The following is a 17591-nucleotide window of genomic DNA, read 5'->3' as shown; positions in this document are numbered from 1 at the left end:
CCCCCAGGTGGAGGAACCGTTGAGGCATAATTGGGTGCAGTTAGGGAGCCATCTGACTGGGAAGAAGCTACCTTTGGGGAAGTAATGGGAGGGAGAGGACAGAGTCCTCCTAGGTTGGAAGGCCACTGAATGCTGATTGAAAGTTCAGACTTTCTTCCCGAGGTCTTGATGGGAAACACAAATGGTGACATAGGCTGAGTGAAAGCAATAGGAAGGTGGTGGTATCCGTAGAGAACAGAAGAATTATTACCTGCTAAGGAATTTCAGAATCAAATTTGTTAAAACACATTTGTCCAAACAAAAAGTTGTTTTGGAGGATTTGGCCTGAGGATTGCTGCTTTGGGACCTTTCTGCAGATTTTGGGGAGCTATTGAAGGTTTCTGAGTTGATGGGGGGCGGTGGGGAGCGGACAGTGGTTAACAAACTGAAAGCAACCTGTGGGCTATGATCTTTCTGAAGGTAATAATTAGATATTGTTCAATTCAGTTTTATAAAGACTGTCAGGATGCCTGTTACATAGAATCAGTGTACTTGAGTAAATACTTTGAATGAATGTGAATATAAGACATTATTGGAAGATCATTCTCAATGTTTTGGAGATTGAATTAGAGAGGGAAGAAATGGGTACCAGCTCTTTTCTAACAAAGAGGCTGTTACTCTGCGGGGAGATATATGTAATCAGGGTTTACATTTGAGCAGGAGTAAAGGATAGGAAAGTAGATACGAGACATTTTGGAAGAGAAAACCATCAGGACGTCTTAGCACTAAATGCATACAGGAGAGGAGTCATTTTTTTACGTGACCATTTACAAAAGGTAGCTCCAAGGTTCCAAGCCTGGGTGACTGGAATGGATAATTCTGATGGAGGTGATAAGCTCATTTTTATGTCTGTCAAAGCAATGTTGTTGTCATAGTTAAGAGCTTGCACTTTACAGCCAGGCTGCTTCTGGATTTGAATCTAGTTCATCATGTATTCATTCTGTAATATTCGGTTAGTTACTTAACATTGCATTTTTCTCCTTCTGCAAAATGAGGATGATAATTGTATCCTACCTCAAAGAGCTGTGAGGATTAAATGGGTTAATATGAGAATTGCTTTAGAATGGCAAGCAGGAAGTCTCAAAGTGATAGGTATAATATTGATCGCTACCAACAGAGAGGGATGGCTGAACTTTGAAGTGGGATGTGTAGTAGACATTGGGAAGTGGGGCGCTTAGAGCTTCTGCAGCAAGTTAGGCCTGGAGCTTAAGATTTAGGGGTTACCCATTTGGAGGTTAGACATGGAGTCTGTGAGGTGTGCACGGAGAAAAGACAAGGGCCCCGAGTTCAAACCTTGGGGAGGAGGCAGTGTTAAATTTGCACACTGGCTGATGGTGCAGGTATAGCAAGTATACAGAAAGCTAGGCCTGAAAGTGAGGGTAGGGCACACTTTCAGGAGCAGAAATAATCACTGGATTTGGGTTAGGAGGGAATGAATGAAGTTAGGAGTTAGTAACCTAACATCCTTTTGACATGGGCTTTGGAGTCTTACCTGTTGCCCTGCAATGAAGTAGAAACTGGTGCTGCCGTGCACTGACTCCAGCAGATGCACAGCCTTGTGTGCTGGGAGGAGAGACTGGAATGGATTATCCCAAGGTCCCCTCAGCCCAAGATGGCACTAAGGAATAATGGTGCTGCCACTGGCCTCCACCTGCCACATGCGTGGGTGCCATTGCCTATCTCAGACTCTCCTCCCAGCACTGAAGTCTTCCTGGCTGTCTGTGCCAGGCTTAGTTGTGCCCTTGGTTATGGCAGTTTTCTTAATTTCTTCAAGTTACTTTCTTCTCTGTGTGTCTTTACCATTAGATCCCTGAGGGCATGCGTCTTGCGGTTTACCTCTGTCCCTAGAGCTCAAGGCGGTTCTTGCTGTCGATCTCAGTGGTTGTATGAGACCCTCCCTCCTTGTTTGGTCTGTAAACCTGTGTAGGACAGACATCTGCATCTAATGGTGGCAGCCAGTTCATAGGAGACATGCCCATCTGAGGGATGTGGATGGCATAGGCTGTACTTTGTGGCCCAAGGTTGTCCCCAGCCAAGTCAACCAAGGTGGATTCTCTGGTGCAGATCTGGGGGCAGTGGTTTATCATTTCTTTCCTGTCTCTGTGACTCACTCCTTGTTTTGTAGAACTGTTCTTTAAAATCCTGTGAGTGTATTAATATTTTCCATTGCGTTGTTCATTTGGCAAAAATCGTTCTCAATAAGTATATTCCCAAGTGCAGTGCCCAGTGTTTGTTTTTCTTGCACATTCTTAGAGCCTAATTTTGCAGCTTACAAAATTGTATAAATCTGTGTATATAATACATGTGGAATATTCCTCTGGATTTATTGGCAAGGAAGATTGAAGCCCAGGTTTGGAATCCACAAACTAAATTTTAACCCTAGCTTTGGCTTTTTATTTTCTTTTAAGCAGATTTTTTTTTTCCTTAGACAAGTAATTCATAATTATTATAGAAGCATACAGAATAAAGTAGAAAAAGATCTATCCAGAATAAACCACTTTTAACATTTTTGTATTCTTTTCTATGCAAATTTTTGAAAACTATTATCTTAAAATAGTTAAGATAATTATTATTGTCTGTAACTTTGCCATAAGATTATAACTAAATTTTCCATAAAAATTAAATGGGGAGCTTTGTCTTCAGTGGTTACATAACATTTCATCATTTAACTGTGCCATAATTTAAACCATTCTCCTGCAGTTGGACATTAAGATTGTTTCCAACTTTTTACTTTCATAAATAGGTCTGTGATGAGCAATTTTGTTCCTCTTACCTGTGCACCTCATAAGGCTTTGTTATAGACGCCAAAAAATAGAATGAAAGGGTATTGATACGGTTTGGCTATGTCTGCACCCAAATCTCATCTTGAATTGTAACTCCTACAGTTCCCACATGTCATGGGAGGAACCCGATGGGAGGTGGTTGAATCATGGGGGTGAGACTTTCCTGTGCTGTTCTCATGATAGTAAGTCTCATGAGATCTGATGGTTTTAAAAACGGAAGTTTCCCTGCACAAGCTGTCTTCTCTTGTCTGCTGCCATGTGAGACCTGCCTTTCACCTTCTGCCATGATTGTGAGGCCTCCCTAGCCACATGGAACTGTGAGTCCAGTAAACCTCTTTCTTTTGTAAATTGCCCAAGCTTAGGTATGTCTTCATCAGCAGTGTGAAAATGGACTAATACAGGTATCAACTGTGTAAAGCTCCTGTGTGTGCTGACAGATTGCTTTCCAGAAAGTTGGTACTGATTTATTCACATGTCATGTCTGAGAATGCTGCTTTCATTCTCCTCTGTGCAGCAGCAGTTGTTTGCAAAATCTTGGTCAGTGTGATAGATGAGCAGTCATGTTTTGGTTTTCTTACTAGGAAAGGGTGAGCATTTTCCTTCATTTCTTGTAGAAGGCTGAAAAACACAAAAAAACTGTTCATCCAAAACACTACCACTGAAAAGAAATTCTAGAAATTTAGAGGTAAATGTCTAACCTAGTTCTGCTTCCACACTTCAGAGGCAGACACAGTGAACAGGATCCTGCTTCCCCAGCCATTTCCTAGTGCTTGTGCATCATAAACACATTTGTGTTTTCTAAAACCAAAATGGAAAGAGGAGACCACAAGGGAGTCTGTAATTTACCTTTTCTAAAACATTATTTTATGATGAAATATTTTGGACGAGCTCTTCTTGTTTTTTTTTTTTTTTTTGCTTTTATATTTCTTTCATGAATTTGTATTTCATGTCTTTTGCCCATTTTTCTTTTGAATGTTTTATTCTCTGTAAGAGCACTTTCTGTGTTAAAGATATTAACTCTATCAAATTTTGTGTATGAGAGTTTTTTCTTAGTTTGCTAAGAAACTAAGCAAACTTAGTTATTGCTTATTTGGTTTTACTTATACACAGTGGCTTTAAGAATGGCTTAGTGCAGTAAGTTTGTGATTTCTCTTGATTTCTTCCTTTACTTTTTTAGTAAAGTTTAGGAAATCTTTGTCCACACTGCCATCTGTTAAATCATCACCTCTATCAGAGACCTCAGCAGACTTAACTAGTTCAAGTAGTTCAGCTGACGCAGGAGAATCTCCTGAGCCCGGGAGTTCAAGACCAGTCTGGGCAACACAGCAAGACCCCTTCTCTGCAGAAAAAAAAAAAAAAAAAAAAAAGCTGCTGGGCATAGTGGCACTTGCCCGTAGTGTCAACTACTCAAGAGGCTGAGGTAGGCGGTTGTTTGTGCCTAGGAGGTTGAGGCAGCAGTGAGCCATGATTGTCTCACTGCACTCCAGCCTGAGCAACACAGCAAGACCCTGTCTATAAAAACAAAACAAAAAAACCACCAAAAAAACCTCCAAATAACCCAATAATAATGATGACGATAATAAGTCTCATGTAAATAGCTTATGAGATGCTAGGTAACTTAGTCCACACAGTGCTTTGAGGATGACTCAGGAAACTGAGGCAGAGAGGCTAAGTGGCAGAGAGGCTGAGTTACTTGCCCAAGGTTACACAGCTGGTAATCAAGCCACAAGATTGAAACTAGGCAGTTTGGCTTCCGAGATATGCTCCTAATTGCAGCTCCATGTGACTCTTCAGTTTCCTGGTTAGTCCTGCCCTTCTCTGTCTGGGACCCTCTGTACCAGAAAGCAGCCAGGTAGTGCTTTGCTCTTCCTCGGATTTCTTGACAAGTCTGTTGCTGTGTGCTCTGGCTCGCTTTCCCTCCCTGTTCCACCCGCTGCCTCCATTGCCGGCCTGTTCTGTCTCAGCTACATCCAGTGCTCCCTGCCATTCTTTCTGGGATATGTCTTACGCCTCTGAATCTAGCTTGTCCTGCATTCTCCTTTTCTTTGTCATACTCACGGAGAACTCTTTGATGCTTCTGGTCACCGAGTCCCGCCTCTCAGTAGTCCTGAATGTACTCACCCTTTCGCTTGCACAGGATGACAGTTCCAACCAGGTGGATTTGAGAAAGGCAGCCAAGTATCAGAGTGACTGCTTACCAGCTCACGCTTTCTCAGACCCCACTGAGAGACTGATTTTTTGTTTGTACCTGACCCTGGAGGGATGGATAGGCTCAAGTACTTGCTGTGTCGACAAGCCTTTGTTGGCCCTTGAGTGGACAGGGGGTGGGAAGCCCCCCCTCCAAGTTAGAAATATGCCAAGGGACAATACATGAAGAAATGTAGTGCATGTCTGTTTAACATTAAATCCAGAGTCTGCATGTCCTTCTGTTTAGCTTCAAACTTAAGCAATTAGCATAAGGTCCTGTAGGATAGGGCTTTGTATATTTAACTTGTCAGGTTTTTAAATTACCTTCAGAATCAGAAAAAGGTTAATACATACTTACTGGGGGAAACAAAGGTGTATAAAGGAAAAATAAAAAATGTCATAATTCCACTGCCTATACAGTTAAACTCCCATTTGGCTTCTAGTGTTTGTTTATTGTGGTATGCACATTGCTCTGATAGATGCATGAGGGTTCGAACATCCCAGACATAGAACTTGTAGGTATTGCAGGTTATCTAAAACCTTTTCTTTTTCTCCTTCCAAGTTATTTGTGTTAGTCGAGTGTATGTTTCAACTTCACAATGCCTAGCTGGGCCAGCCTTCTGAAAGAGAAGGTAAAATGAGCCAATCTTTGCTTTCCATGAAGTGTGAATCCTTCAGTCAATAGGAAGGGGACTTTTCTGGATCTAGGGGGTTTGCCTCTGTGAGGTGCCTGGAGAAGACATCTTCCTCCTGAAAGGACCTAACACCCTGAACAGATGTGTCTTTTAAGCCCTTGGGTCTCAGTGTGTGAGCTCCCACCACCGCCTACCCACTGGCAGTGAATCCGCTTTAAGGGGGCAACATATGGAAGGAAGAGGAATAATAAGTATTAGGAGATGTTAAAGACTTGAACTGCTTCCTAATTTGAAAGGGCAAGGGGAATCCCTCTCCCATTGGGTCTGTTAATAGACCATGACTGACATTTAGAAGAGGAAAAGGCTCCAACTGAGGCTGAGAAACGTACTTCTCAGTTTTCAACAGACGGGGACATTCTGAATTCAGATGGAGTTGGTCTTCAAACGCTTAAACAAGCTTTTATTCATATTTAGTTTAAACCATTAAACATTTACTTTTTCTTCTTTAGCAAGAAGATCCTTATAGGAAGAAAAAGCTTCAGGAGAAAAGAGACGGAAATTTACAAAATTTAAATTGGAATAAAAGTCGAACATGTAGAAAGAACAAGAAAAGGGGTGTTGCTCCAGTCTCAAGGTGCGTGATTCTTACTATCCCTTTAATATTTTGATCTGGTTTTCACTTTATAATTTTGCATTTGGCTATTAACTTTCAAACTTACTTTGGTGATGTTAGATACAGATAATCTGAGAGTGTAGATGGTTATATCTTAAGATTAAAATATGTTTGTAAAATTATGTTCCCATTATGTTTCTATTTTGTTAAAAATATCTTAAAGTGACCATTTTGTATCTTTCCTTTATAAAACGCGAACAGATTTGGTAGTTTTTAGGGGAAAAGCATAAGCCATCCCTCCGTGTGGAGACCTTCATTCTGCTTATGAGAGGCAGGGGCCTTTGTGGCACAGGGACTAGAGAAAACCGCGGGGCACAGGCAGGTCTCTGCTATTCCCTGTTCAGCCACTGACCCACCTGCGCTACCTGGGCTCATAGTAAACAGAATAGTTACCCCTCAGGTCACCCTTGCTTCAGTCCTGCAGAAGGTAGGTTCTTACAGCTGCAGGAAGTGAGATGCCCAGACAGTATGTGGTTTGACAAGCTGGTAAGGGGCAGATCCAGAATTAGAACCCAGGCAGTGTGGCACTCTGCGTTGGAAACCTTGCTTCTTCGAGACACTTAATTTCCCTGACAAAATCTTTTTCTCATTGGTATCCCTTTCTGCTCATCATACTCTTCCACCAGACCCGAAGAGAGGAGGACTCCTATCGTCCCAGATGCGTATTTTCACCTCTAAGTAGTCATGGAAAGGCAGTCTGCATGTGTACGTGATAAAATACAGATGTGGTTTGTGTGTGTGTGGCTCTTCCAGGCCTCCTGAACAGAGTGACCTAAAGCTTGTGTGCAGCGACTTTGAGAGGTCTGAGCTGAGCAGTGACATCAATGTAAGAAGCTGGTGTATACAGGAAAGCACTAGGGAGGTTTGTAAAGCAGATGCCGAAATTGCAAGCAGTTCGCCTGCTGCCCAGAGGGAGGCAGGTATGTGATGATACTACAAATGGTGCTTCTGTTGAAATTTTTGTTTTCTCAAGGAAGTATCTAATAAGAGAAATGACACCTCAATGATTTTACCTCTACAGGCAACTTAGCTAATAAGCGAATAACTAAAGCCCCAGTGGAAACCTTTCAGGGTGAGACCAGAAAACTAAGAATCGTTTGAGTCTCAGTAGGCCTCTAGTGCTGCCCCTCCCCCCCAGTCTAGCCAGTCGTAACTCTCCTCAGGCATGTTGCTGAAGGAATGATGCTTGCTTGCTGCAGATGGGTCCCCTTTGGTGGAAGCGGGGAGTAGCCAGGCGAGATAGTGCTATCCCCGTACCTGAGTCCAGCAGTTCTGCAGAGCCAGGCTGCTGCCCCACCCAAGGCCTGCTGGGCAGTGTCCCGGGGAGTGGTAGGTAGAGGGACACCCAGTGCTGAGTCCAGGGGCTGATACAGGATAGTGGGGGCTAGGGCAGTACATGTAGGGTATGGGGTGGTGGGGGTTGCAACCCTCCCAACCAACACCCACTTTCTCCAGACACATGCCCCATGTCACGACACAGGCCAGCACACTTAGCTGGTTTCTACCTCCCCTCTCTTTTTCATTCCCTTGACGCACGTGTGTTGCTTTTGGTCTTACTGAAGAGTCTTCCCACCCACGTATCAGTATTTTGAAACTCTTAGCGGACATCTTATTAAAAGAGAGGGGGAAAATCACCTATGAATCTCCGGTGCAATAGAGTAGCCTCAGTCTTCTTGGTAGAAGTTATTTGTTATTTCTAGAATCATTATTAGATCCTGCTTATACAGTTAGTGTTGGCCCTCTTAGCCCCTAATTGCTCCTTCCGTAGGCAGAGTAGATAGCCCATCCCCTACTGTTTCTCAAAGTGCAACCATTAGTTTCCATGAACTCCTCCTTTCTTGCAAGATGAGCAGAGGTAGCTGAAGATGAACCTGGCCTTCCTCCTCCCGTCACCTCTCTCCTTCTGTTAGAAATGCATGAGGTTGACAGTTGTTTCAGGGAAACGTGACTGCTCTCACTCTTCCTCCAGAGGGTTACTACCGGAAACCTGAGAAGAAATGTGTGGACAAGTTCTGCTCTGATTCCAGCTCCGACTGTGGGAGCTCCTCGGGCAGCGTGCGTGCCAGCCGGGGCAGCTGGGGGAGCTGGAGCAGCACCAGCAGCTCTGACGGAGATAAGAAGCCCGTGGTGGATGCCCAGCATTTTATGCCAGCCGGTGAGTCCTGAGCGGAGCCCCAGGCACTCTCGGTGGCCCTTCCTCTGCCCTCCCACATACCCAGTCCACACAGTCTTGATCTGCCTTCAGGAGTGCAGAGGACAGATGGGACAGTGGCCTTGACCTTTGCTTTGGACTTTACTCACTTTCTTTTTCTTTCCTCCCTCCTTCTTCCCCTCCACTCTTATGGTAATCATCATTGTTTATCAGTGTCTGTCTTGGAATAGTTCATAGAGCTTCTGCATTTAGTTTTCCATGTGTACATTCATGTGTCATTGTGATGATTCTTAGATGTGGAGTTCTGTGGCACTAAGTGCATTGCATTGTGCAGCCATCACAACTGTCCATCTCCAGAATTTTTTGTCTTGCAAAACTGAAACTCTGTACTCATGAAACAATAACTCTGCATTGCTCCCTCCCTGTAACCCCTGCTCACCCCTCCCTCTTCCACTTTCTGTGTCTATAAATTTGCCTACTCTGGGTATCTTATATAAGTGGAATCACACAATATGATTTTTTTGTGACTGGATCATTTCAGTGAGCATAATGTCTTCCAGGTTCAAAAACATTGTAGCACGTGTCAGCATTTCCTTCCCTTTTATTGCCGGGTAATACTCCGTTGTATGTACAGACACTTGGATGATAACTCTCACCTTTTGGTTTGTTCAAATAATGCTGCTGTGAACATTGGCTGTCCCTTATTTTTGAGAAAGTTTGAGAGAGTTAATGATGTAGGAGAGGTCAAAGAAGCATCTGTGTTTCAGTTACCCAGAACTAACAACTCTTACTTTTGCCATATTTGCTTTTTTTTTTTTTTAATCATCTGTTCACTTCTCCCTCCCCAAGAGAATCACTGTTTACTGTCATGAATTTGGTCTGGGTACTTTTAGTCCGTTTAAAATTTTACATTCATATATCCATCAACAAAATACTGACTATTAGTCTGTAACTTACATAAATAAAATCATACTTCAGTGTAGCCTTCTGCCTCTTGCTGTTTTCACTCAGGTTTTGTTTGGTTTTGTTTTAATTATTTATTTTGAGAGTGAGTCGCTCTGTCGCCCAGGCTGGAATGCAGTGGTGGGATCTCGGCTCATTGCAACCTCCGCCTCTCGGTTTGAGTGATTTTTGTGCCTCAGCCTCCTGAGTAGCTGGCGTTACAGGCATGTGCCACCACGCCTGTTTAATTTTTGTACTGTTAGTAGAGACGGGGTTTCACCATGTTGCCCAGGCTGGTCTCTAACTCCTGGCCTCAAGTGATCTGCCTGCCTTGGCCTCGCAAAGTGCTGGGATTGGCGTGAGCCACAGTGCCCGGCCTACTCAGTGTTGTTATTTTTACCTTTACATCTATGTGAAGATGTAGTTCCATTCCTTTTAACTGTTGTTTTCAACATAGTAAACTTTTAACCTTAGTAAAAAGAAAGGGTGGTGAGGTTGTGGAGTTCCTGTTTGTGTGGCGCCTTGCATTTGTCAAGCATGCTCACGCGTGCCCACGCGCCCTGTGAGAAGGGGAGGGCAGGTGTCCCAGTTCTCACCGTCATCTGAAGACTCAGCCTCAGAGAGGTTGCCTGGATCCTTTGACACCACGCAGTCAGTAGTGCAGGCTTGAACATGGGAGTTCTTCCCCCAGATCCCAGTGCACTTCCCACCTCGTCTCCTGTTTTCCTCACGGGCTCTTCTACGCGATGAACACAAGCCATAGAGAATTTCCTTCAGCCGCCTGCAAGCTGTACCATTTCTTCTGTCTCCCACCAGCAGTGACACCTTAAAAGAAAGCCTTGTCTGAGAGACTAGTGCAGTAGCAGCCATGAAAACATAGAGGATGTGCCTGCATGTATGTGATTCCACTCAGCAGTTCGCTGCGTTTTCCCTGTCTTGTCTCGCTCAGCCTTTTCAGACATTGTTGTCTTAATGGCCCCCCAGAAAATGTTCACACCACTGATATGTTCTGTGCATGTGCATCTACCACAGAAGACTGAAGGTTAGCCTGATGATCCCAGTGTGGGCTTTTAAAAATGGAGGCTGGGCGCGGTGGCTCATACCTGTCATCCCAGCACTTTGGGAGGCCAAGGCAGACAGATCACTTGAGGTCAGGAGTTCAAGACCAACTGGCCAACATAGCAAAACCCCATCTCTACTAAAAATACAAATATTAGCTGGGCATGGTGATGAGCGCCTGTAGTCACAGCTACCGGGAGGCTGAAGCAGGAGGTGGAGGTTGCAGTGAGCCGAGATCACCACTGCACTCCAGCCTGGGTGACAAAGCGAGACTGTCTTGACAGAAAAAAAAGAGGGGGGGATACATTAGTTAAGAAAAACTACAAGTGTGTCTTTTGCTTGAGGCAAAGGCTCACATTAGTAGAACGATGAAAATTATTAAGTATTGCTGTACAGTAGCATAGTATGCAGTGTTGTGTTTGAAGGTTATATAATAGCAGGAAAATGTCCCCAATGTAATAAATGGTGTAAAAAAAACAAAAGACAATGTATATATGAAATATGATTCCAATTTTATACATATACACACACACATAAAGGAGATTGTAAAGAACTTTAGGAGGCCGAGGCAGGTGGATCACCTGAGGTCAGGAATTCAAGACCACCCTGGCCAACATGGGGAAACCCCACCTCTATTAAAAATACAAAAATTAGCTGGGCATGGTGGTGCATGCCTGTAATCCCAGCTACTCGGGAGGCTGAGGCAGGAGACTCGGTTGAACCCAGGAGGTGGAAGTTGCTGTGAGCCAAAATTGCACCATTGCACTCCAGCCTGGGCAACAGAATGAGACTCTGTCTCAAAAAAAAAACAAAACAAAACAAAACAACAACGAAAAGAGATCGTAAAGAAATACACCTAAATGTTCATAATTGTAGTATAATTCCATGATTCATGTTTAATGTTTAATTAAAAATTAAATGATTAAATGTGTGAATATCAAAGTGAAAAATCAGTCTTTATGCGTTAATGATATTAATAACCTGTGCATTTTAATACCAAATATACAGTTGAAGTATACTTTCTAAAACTTGTGATAATGTGTTTCTTTTTAATGCAGGAGATGGTGTTTCACAACATGATTTTCCTTCTGAAGCTCCCATCTCCTTGAATCTTTCTCATAACATCTGCAATCCCATGTAAGTTTTTTGTTTTCCAGCTTTTACAGTATGTTTTGTGTACTGTGTTTTCTACCAATTAGTGTGTTTCTTCTTTGTAGTTGGTTCTGCAGGTTAAAATATGAAAACTTTTTAAAGATGCAGGAAAGTACAATCTGATTTTATTAATAATTCAGGAGTGGTGCAAGTAAACATAGTTCATGTGGGAGAGTCTCAGGTATTGCTGTTTTTTCCGGACAGGTAGCCACGTTAGAAAATACCTGATTTTCTGAGGCCAGCTGTGGTGGTTCACACCTGTAATCCTAGCACTTTGGGAGGCCAGGGTGGGAGGATCTCTTGAGTCCCGGAGTTCAAGACCAGTCTGGGTAACATAATGAAACCCCATCTCTAAAAAGAATTTTTTTTTTTTTTAAGTTAGGCATAGTGGCACACGGCTGTATTTCCAGCTACTCTCTGAGGCTAAGGTGGGAGGATCACTTGATCCCAGGAGATGGAGGCTGCAGTGAGCTATGATCACACCACTACACTGTAGCCTGGGTAACAGAGCGAGATCCTGTCTCAGAAAAGAACACTTTATTTCTGAATGTAGAAGGAGGAAGCAGTAGTTATTATAAAGATGGGAATCATTTACCCTTTTCTAGGCCTTGAAATAAAACTAAGCATTGATAATTTAGGAAATGTTGCAAGAACCCGGTAGATACATGTTTACAGTTCCGCCCTATGGTGATTTCTGTAGCACTGGAAAAAACAAGTACGTTTTATTGAGTGAGAGAAAAGGAGGGTGGGTAAGAAGGAGGAGAGTTCAGTGTGAGAAATGAACTTGGTTTCTTAGGTGCCTCCCTTATATAGGTGAGAGGACAGAGGATGCAGTTAAGTGGGTGAGTTTGTGAGGAAGGAAACTTGGCTAGTGCACAGGAAAGCTCTGCATGGGTTTATTGGGGGGGAGGTTGTCAACAAAGGAGTAAGAATTGCTGCTAGCTGCTGATGGGTAGATTTAAAACAACAGGTTACCATAGTTACGTTAGTTAATTTTTTGTTGTTGATTATGACAAGACTTTGCTGGATCTTGGGAACTTAATATTCCTCAATTCTTTTCTGGCTGTGTAACTTTACATCTTTTATATCTGTGTGTTTCTTGGGGAAGACTTCAATTGAGTGAAAAGTCAGTCAGACGTGGTTATACAATATCAGTATTTCCTTGTGCCGAAAAAAATCATTCGTTCTTCCTTTGCTGTCTTCCCTACAGGGCTGTGAATAGTCTCCCACAATACGCAGAGCCTTCCTGTCCCACCCTTCCTGCCAGGCCCACAGGTGTTGAAGAAGATAAAGGTGAGATGCATACCTCTTGTTTCAGACATCAGCCAAGGGTTCTGTGCTATCTGTATTCCTGGCTGATGAGTTTGAGAAGACAGAGCAGGCGGGACAGGGCTGTTGCCCCACCAGCCCTCTTTCCAAGCCACACGTGCATACATCAGGAAGGCACCTGCTCCGTAGACAGGCATCATTGGGGCTCCAGCTGACCTTGTGCATCAATACTGAACCCCCTCCCTACAGCTGAGGCACAGATGCTCCATGCCCTAGAATCATCCCAGGCCCCTCACAGCAGACTCCTGATGCATTTAGTTCACCCTTCCCTAGTCAGAGATGACAGAAAAGTACAGAAGGGAGATGCGTGGCCCAAGGGAAGGAGGCTGATTGGGGAGGGTGCCTAGGCTGAGGGTGCAGCACCTCACCTGTTTACCACTTTTCCTGGCCTGCTCCCCTTCCTTCCCAACTCACTTTGTCTTAGAAGCCTGTTAATTCAGCCTCAGCAGCCTTGGGGACCCGCCTTGCTCAGGCATCAGGGCTGAGACCTTCTGCCTGCGGAGAAGGCAGTTGCCTGGGCACCTAGAAATAGGAGTGGGTGGGAGAGAAACCTCTCCTTCCTGGGGGCTCTGCTGGGAGGTGAACTCCAGTCCTCCCTCATTTTTCTTCTCTTTTCCTCCTCTTCGGCCTCTCTTTGTCTTTTGTTTCCTGTTTGATTCTAGGGCTTCTTTCTTGCCTAACGTGGGTCAGGAATTATGGCAGGATAAACCTGACCTTCATTCTCTGTGTCTTTAATACACGTACTTGCTTTTAGTCATAGAATTTAATGCTGAATTTAAAAGCTGCTCTGCACATTGGAGAATTTTAACCCTTGAAAGCGAAAGACTTTATATTGTTCCTTGGATAAATTTTGGACTTGTGCAGTTATCAACAGAAATAGCGAATCTAGTGACTAGTCCATTAAAATAAGTGTTTTCAATTAAAAAAATCTAAAATTCAATAATTCATAATTTGCAAAGGCAAGATGTGGGGGCGGTTTAGGTGGTACTGCCTTTTTTTCTGTGGGGTAATAGAGAAAGGTAGGATTTTAATGGTTAGGAAAAACAAAAACTCAGAGCATCTGCCCTTCAGCATATGTCATTCTGCTTTGCTGGCAGTTGGAGGTTTACGTGCAGTTTGGTGTCTTAACCCAGGTTTGTGTGTGTACTTCAAGTGCCTTTACCTTGGCCCCACTGACAGAGTACATCTTGTCCACAGTCTGTTGCCTGCAAAGCCGTGGGCCCATCACCTTTGTACTCCCTCACAGCCATGTTTTCCTTCTTGCCCAGCTGAAATGACCTGATGCATTGTTACAGTCATTTCCTCGACTCCTCTCCCTTTGTTGCTTTATTGCAAAGGCCCAGCCATGGTTTTTCCCAGTGCCGCACCTGCTCCACCTGCTCCACCTGCTCCTGGGCAAGCAACTGAAGCTGGAGAGCAGCATTCTCCATGCCAGCTGCCTCTGTGGATTCCCCAGCACCCACTTCACATAGTGCCTCTGTCCTCCCGCCCTGCCCCTCTGTCACCACAGTTCCAGTGCCTCCTGCCTCATTCTTTTACTTGATCTTGCTTCTTGCTTTACTGGAAGAGAGAGAAGTCGTTCGAGGCCTTCAGCAAGCTCCCAGCCCTCTCCACCTGCCCACCGTGTCATGCCATTCTCCGCCTCTCTCCTGTTGCAGCCTGAAGAATTGTCAGTGCAACCCTTCTCTTCAAGGGTGTTCCTGCAGATTCCCTCCCACATCATCAGTTTTTTCTCTAATGGGCCATTCTCATCAGCACACAAATCTACTATAATACTTCCCATCATTAAAAATTTAACAATAGCCAAAACTCTCTCTTGACTGCCTTCTTCAGTGGCTGCTCTGTTTCTCTGCCCCTGTCGTTAGGAGACTCCTTCGAAGAATTATCTGAGTTGCCCATTTAAATTCCTCTCCTCCTGTCCTCCCTGGAAACCCCTGTAATCTGGCTTTTGCCACCATCGCTTTTTCGAAGCCGTGCTGTTGGGGTTGCTGAGTGCTTGGTTGTCACATTACTGAGTGCTTGGTTAAGTCTTTTCAGTCCCCATGTTGACCTGTGACAGACATTGGACGTTCTGTTCTGGCTGGTAGACCTTACGTTCCTGACCCAGCTTCTCCCCATCTCCCCACCTCATGACCCTGGAGCCCTCCAGAGAGCAGGCCTTGGTGCTCTGCTCTTCTCTGTCTGTGCACACTTTCTTGGTGATCTCATCTGCTTTCAAAGGTCTGAGTCTTTCTTTGACCCAGACAACTCCCAAATGTATATGTAGGAGACATTCATTCTATTGTGTTGGACTTTAAGCAAACTTGTGCCTTGCCCCAAAGGGAGACACTCTTCCTTCTGAGACTTTGCATAACAAATGCCCTGGGAAAGACTGGTCAGAATAAAGGAGCCAGTGCTGCTTCTAGTAAGAAGTGCTAGTCTTCTAGTAAGAAGAAGTAAGGAAGGTCTTGCTTTACCTGCAAGACCCAGGGAGAATTGTCTCACAACATACACACCTCTTATTTCTACATAGCCTTGGCTTCTGGTACATTTTCACATGCGTACGTCATTCCATAAGCAATTCTTAATTAATCTGACCAAGGGAAGGTGGAACCAAATCTGCTTTGTCTGTCTCATACATTTATTAACAGCGGCTGTCCACAGGATCCTATACAGCAGGATGAGGCCACTTTGCAGTACTGACCTCAGCCATGCCCCAGAGTCTCAGACCCAAGCAGCTGAACAAATCCCATAGACCACCAGGGTCTACCTTAGAGAGCCAGACGGCTTTCTCTTTAAGTTTCTGTATTGATCTCTCCACTTGGCCAGAAGCATTACTCCAGGTACAGCAGGATGTATTAGTGATTGCATGGACTGCACCTTGGCCTGCGAGGAGAACATCTGGCGCCATTCTGTCATTTGTAACAACCACGGCCAGTGAGTTGAGGCTGATCCAAATGCCTTCCAGGGACCAGCTGCTGTCTTCCATCACTTCAGCTAATATCAGCAAATTCCATACCAGCGGTTTCTAACTGGGTAGCTCCCTCCTAGTGATTACTGCCCATAGGATGTGCACGAACCAGTTATCCTTCCAGGAAGCTTACTTTGTGCCCGGTGTGTGATTCTGGAAGTGTTGCCATGTCTGGGGCAATGATGCATCCAGGCAACAACAATGGCAGCCTGGGTGGTGCAGACCTGATCAGTATCTTGATTCCAGCTGGTCTCAGTGGAGAACAGAAGGACCTCTATCTTGAGTGGCTCCAAGATGTAATCGGAAGCCAAGATCCATTTTCACATTTCAGAGCCCCAGAGAACAGTGTCTTTAATCTGCCCATCTGTTGCTTCCCAAGTGGCAGACCAAGCACCTAAGCCATTGGCAATAGCCTAAGAGTTGTTTACACCTAGCAAGGTTCATCGGGGCAGAATTAGCCAGAGCTGTGGAACCACTTTGGGTTCTGCCCACTGATCAAAATGGCTGTGTTCCTTTTCAGTTCTGCATGGTGGGCATTGAGGTGGGACAGCTGCAGCCTCGCAGTAGATGCTGTCTGATTTCAGCCCGACCCAGCCATCAGTGAGCCAGGCCCAGGCATTTAAGGGAGCCCCTGGGAATTGAGGGCCCAATAAGCCATCAACTTCAATTCAGGTGCAGAGTGGGAGATAAAGTTTCCCTAGTGGGGTAGCTGCCATGTTTCCACATAAAGCCGAAATATAGCTGGGGCAAGCCCACTTCATGAGCACCAGCCTCTTTGCATGAGTTCCCCTGAGCCCCAGGGGGATGACTCAGACAGCCCTAGATGGATGCCACACACAGTGGGTTGTGCTACAGGAGAAGAACCCTGAGCTTTGGGATGCCAAAGCTTTCGTAATAGGCAACAAGGATGCTCCTTTGCTCCAGAAAGAGACACTATATGTTCCAAGGCTTTTGCTTAGCTAACATCTATGAAAAGATAGTCCAGGAGAAAGGTTGTCAATGCCTCTGCTTACAAGATGTGCAGAAATGGGAGAAATCCCTAGAGCCTTGTGTCCAAGAAGTCACTCTGTTCAAAACTTTCCAGTACCTTCAAAGTAAATGCCTAAATTCTTCCAGGGGCCCACAGGCTCTGTCTTCTCTGCTCCCAGTCAGCTCGCTATGGCCTCATCCCCTACTCTTTCCCTTCCCCCCTCCTTCCTGGCTACACTGGTATCCTTGCTGTTTGAACTCCCCAGGCACTCCTTGCTTCAGGGCTTTTATGTACTGTTTCTGCTGCCTGGAATGCGCTTCCCTGTACCCACTGGGCTCACTTCCTCACGTCAGTCATGTCTTTGAGGAGCTGTTTTCTCAGTGAGGCCTTTGACCATCCTATCTTAAATCATTGTATTTGGCCAGGCATGGTGGCTCACGCCTGTAATCCCAACACTTTGGGAGGCCGAGGTGGGCGGATCAGTTGAGGCCAGGAGTTTGAGACCGTCCTGGCCAACATGGTGAAACCCCATCTCTACTAAAAATACAAAAATTAGCTGGGTGTGGTGGTGTGTGCCTATAGTCCCAGCTACTCAGGAGGCTGAGGCATGAGAATCACTTGAATCTGGGAGGTAAAGGTTGCAGTGAGCCAAGATGGCACCACTGCACTCCAGCCTGGGCGACAGAGCGAGACCGTCTCAAAAAAAAAAAAAAAAAAAAA

The 17591-nt window shown here is 44.8% G+C and overlaps 1 protein-coding gene across 4 annotated transcripts in view; it reads left to right on the top strand.

Annotated features, from left to right (window-relative positions):
• TMEM131L (transmembrane 131 like) overlaps positions 1 to 17591 on the top strand; it is a 168309-nt gene that overhangs the window by 145347 nt on the left and 5371 nt on the right. For all 4 annotated transcript variants that reach the window (XM_023227800.2, XM_023227789.2, XM_023227778.2 and 1 more), the window contains 5 exons: positions 6154 to 6278; positions 7071 to 7237; positions 8287 to 8472; positions 11529 to 11607; positions 12833 to 12915. In XM_023227800.2, the coding sequence (XP_023083568.2) occupies positions 6154 to 6278; positions 7071 to 7237; positions 8287 to 8472; positions 11529 to 11607; positions 12833 to 12915 (640 nt within the window). The remainder of the gene's footprint in view (positions 1 to 6153; positions 6279 to 7070; positions 7238 to 8286; positions 8473 to 11528; positions 11608 to 12832; positions 12916 to 17591) is intronic.

Source organism: Piliocolobus tephrosceles, chromosome 3 (genome assembly GCF_002776525.5).
Source record: "Piliocolobus tephrosceles isolate RC106 chromosome 3, ASM277652v3, whole genome shotgun sequence".
Classification (NCBI taxonomy): domain Eukaryota; kingdom Metazoa; phylum Chordata; class Mammalia; order Primates; family Cercopithecidae; genus Piliocolobus; species Piliocolobus tephrosceles.
The sequence above is the reverse complement of the archived record's forward strand: the minus strand, read 5'-3'. Positions and strand labels throughout refer to the sequence as shown.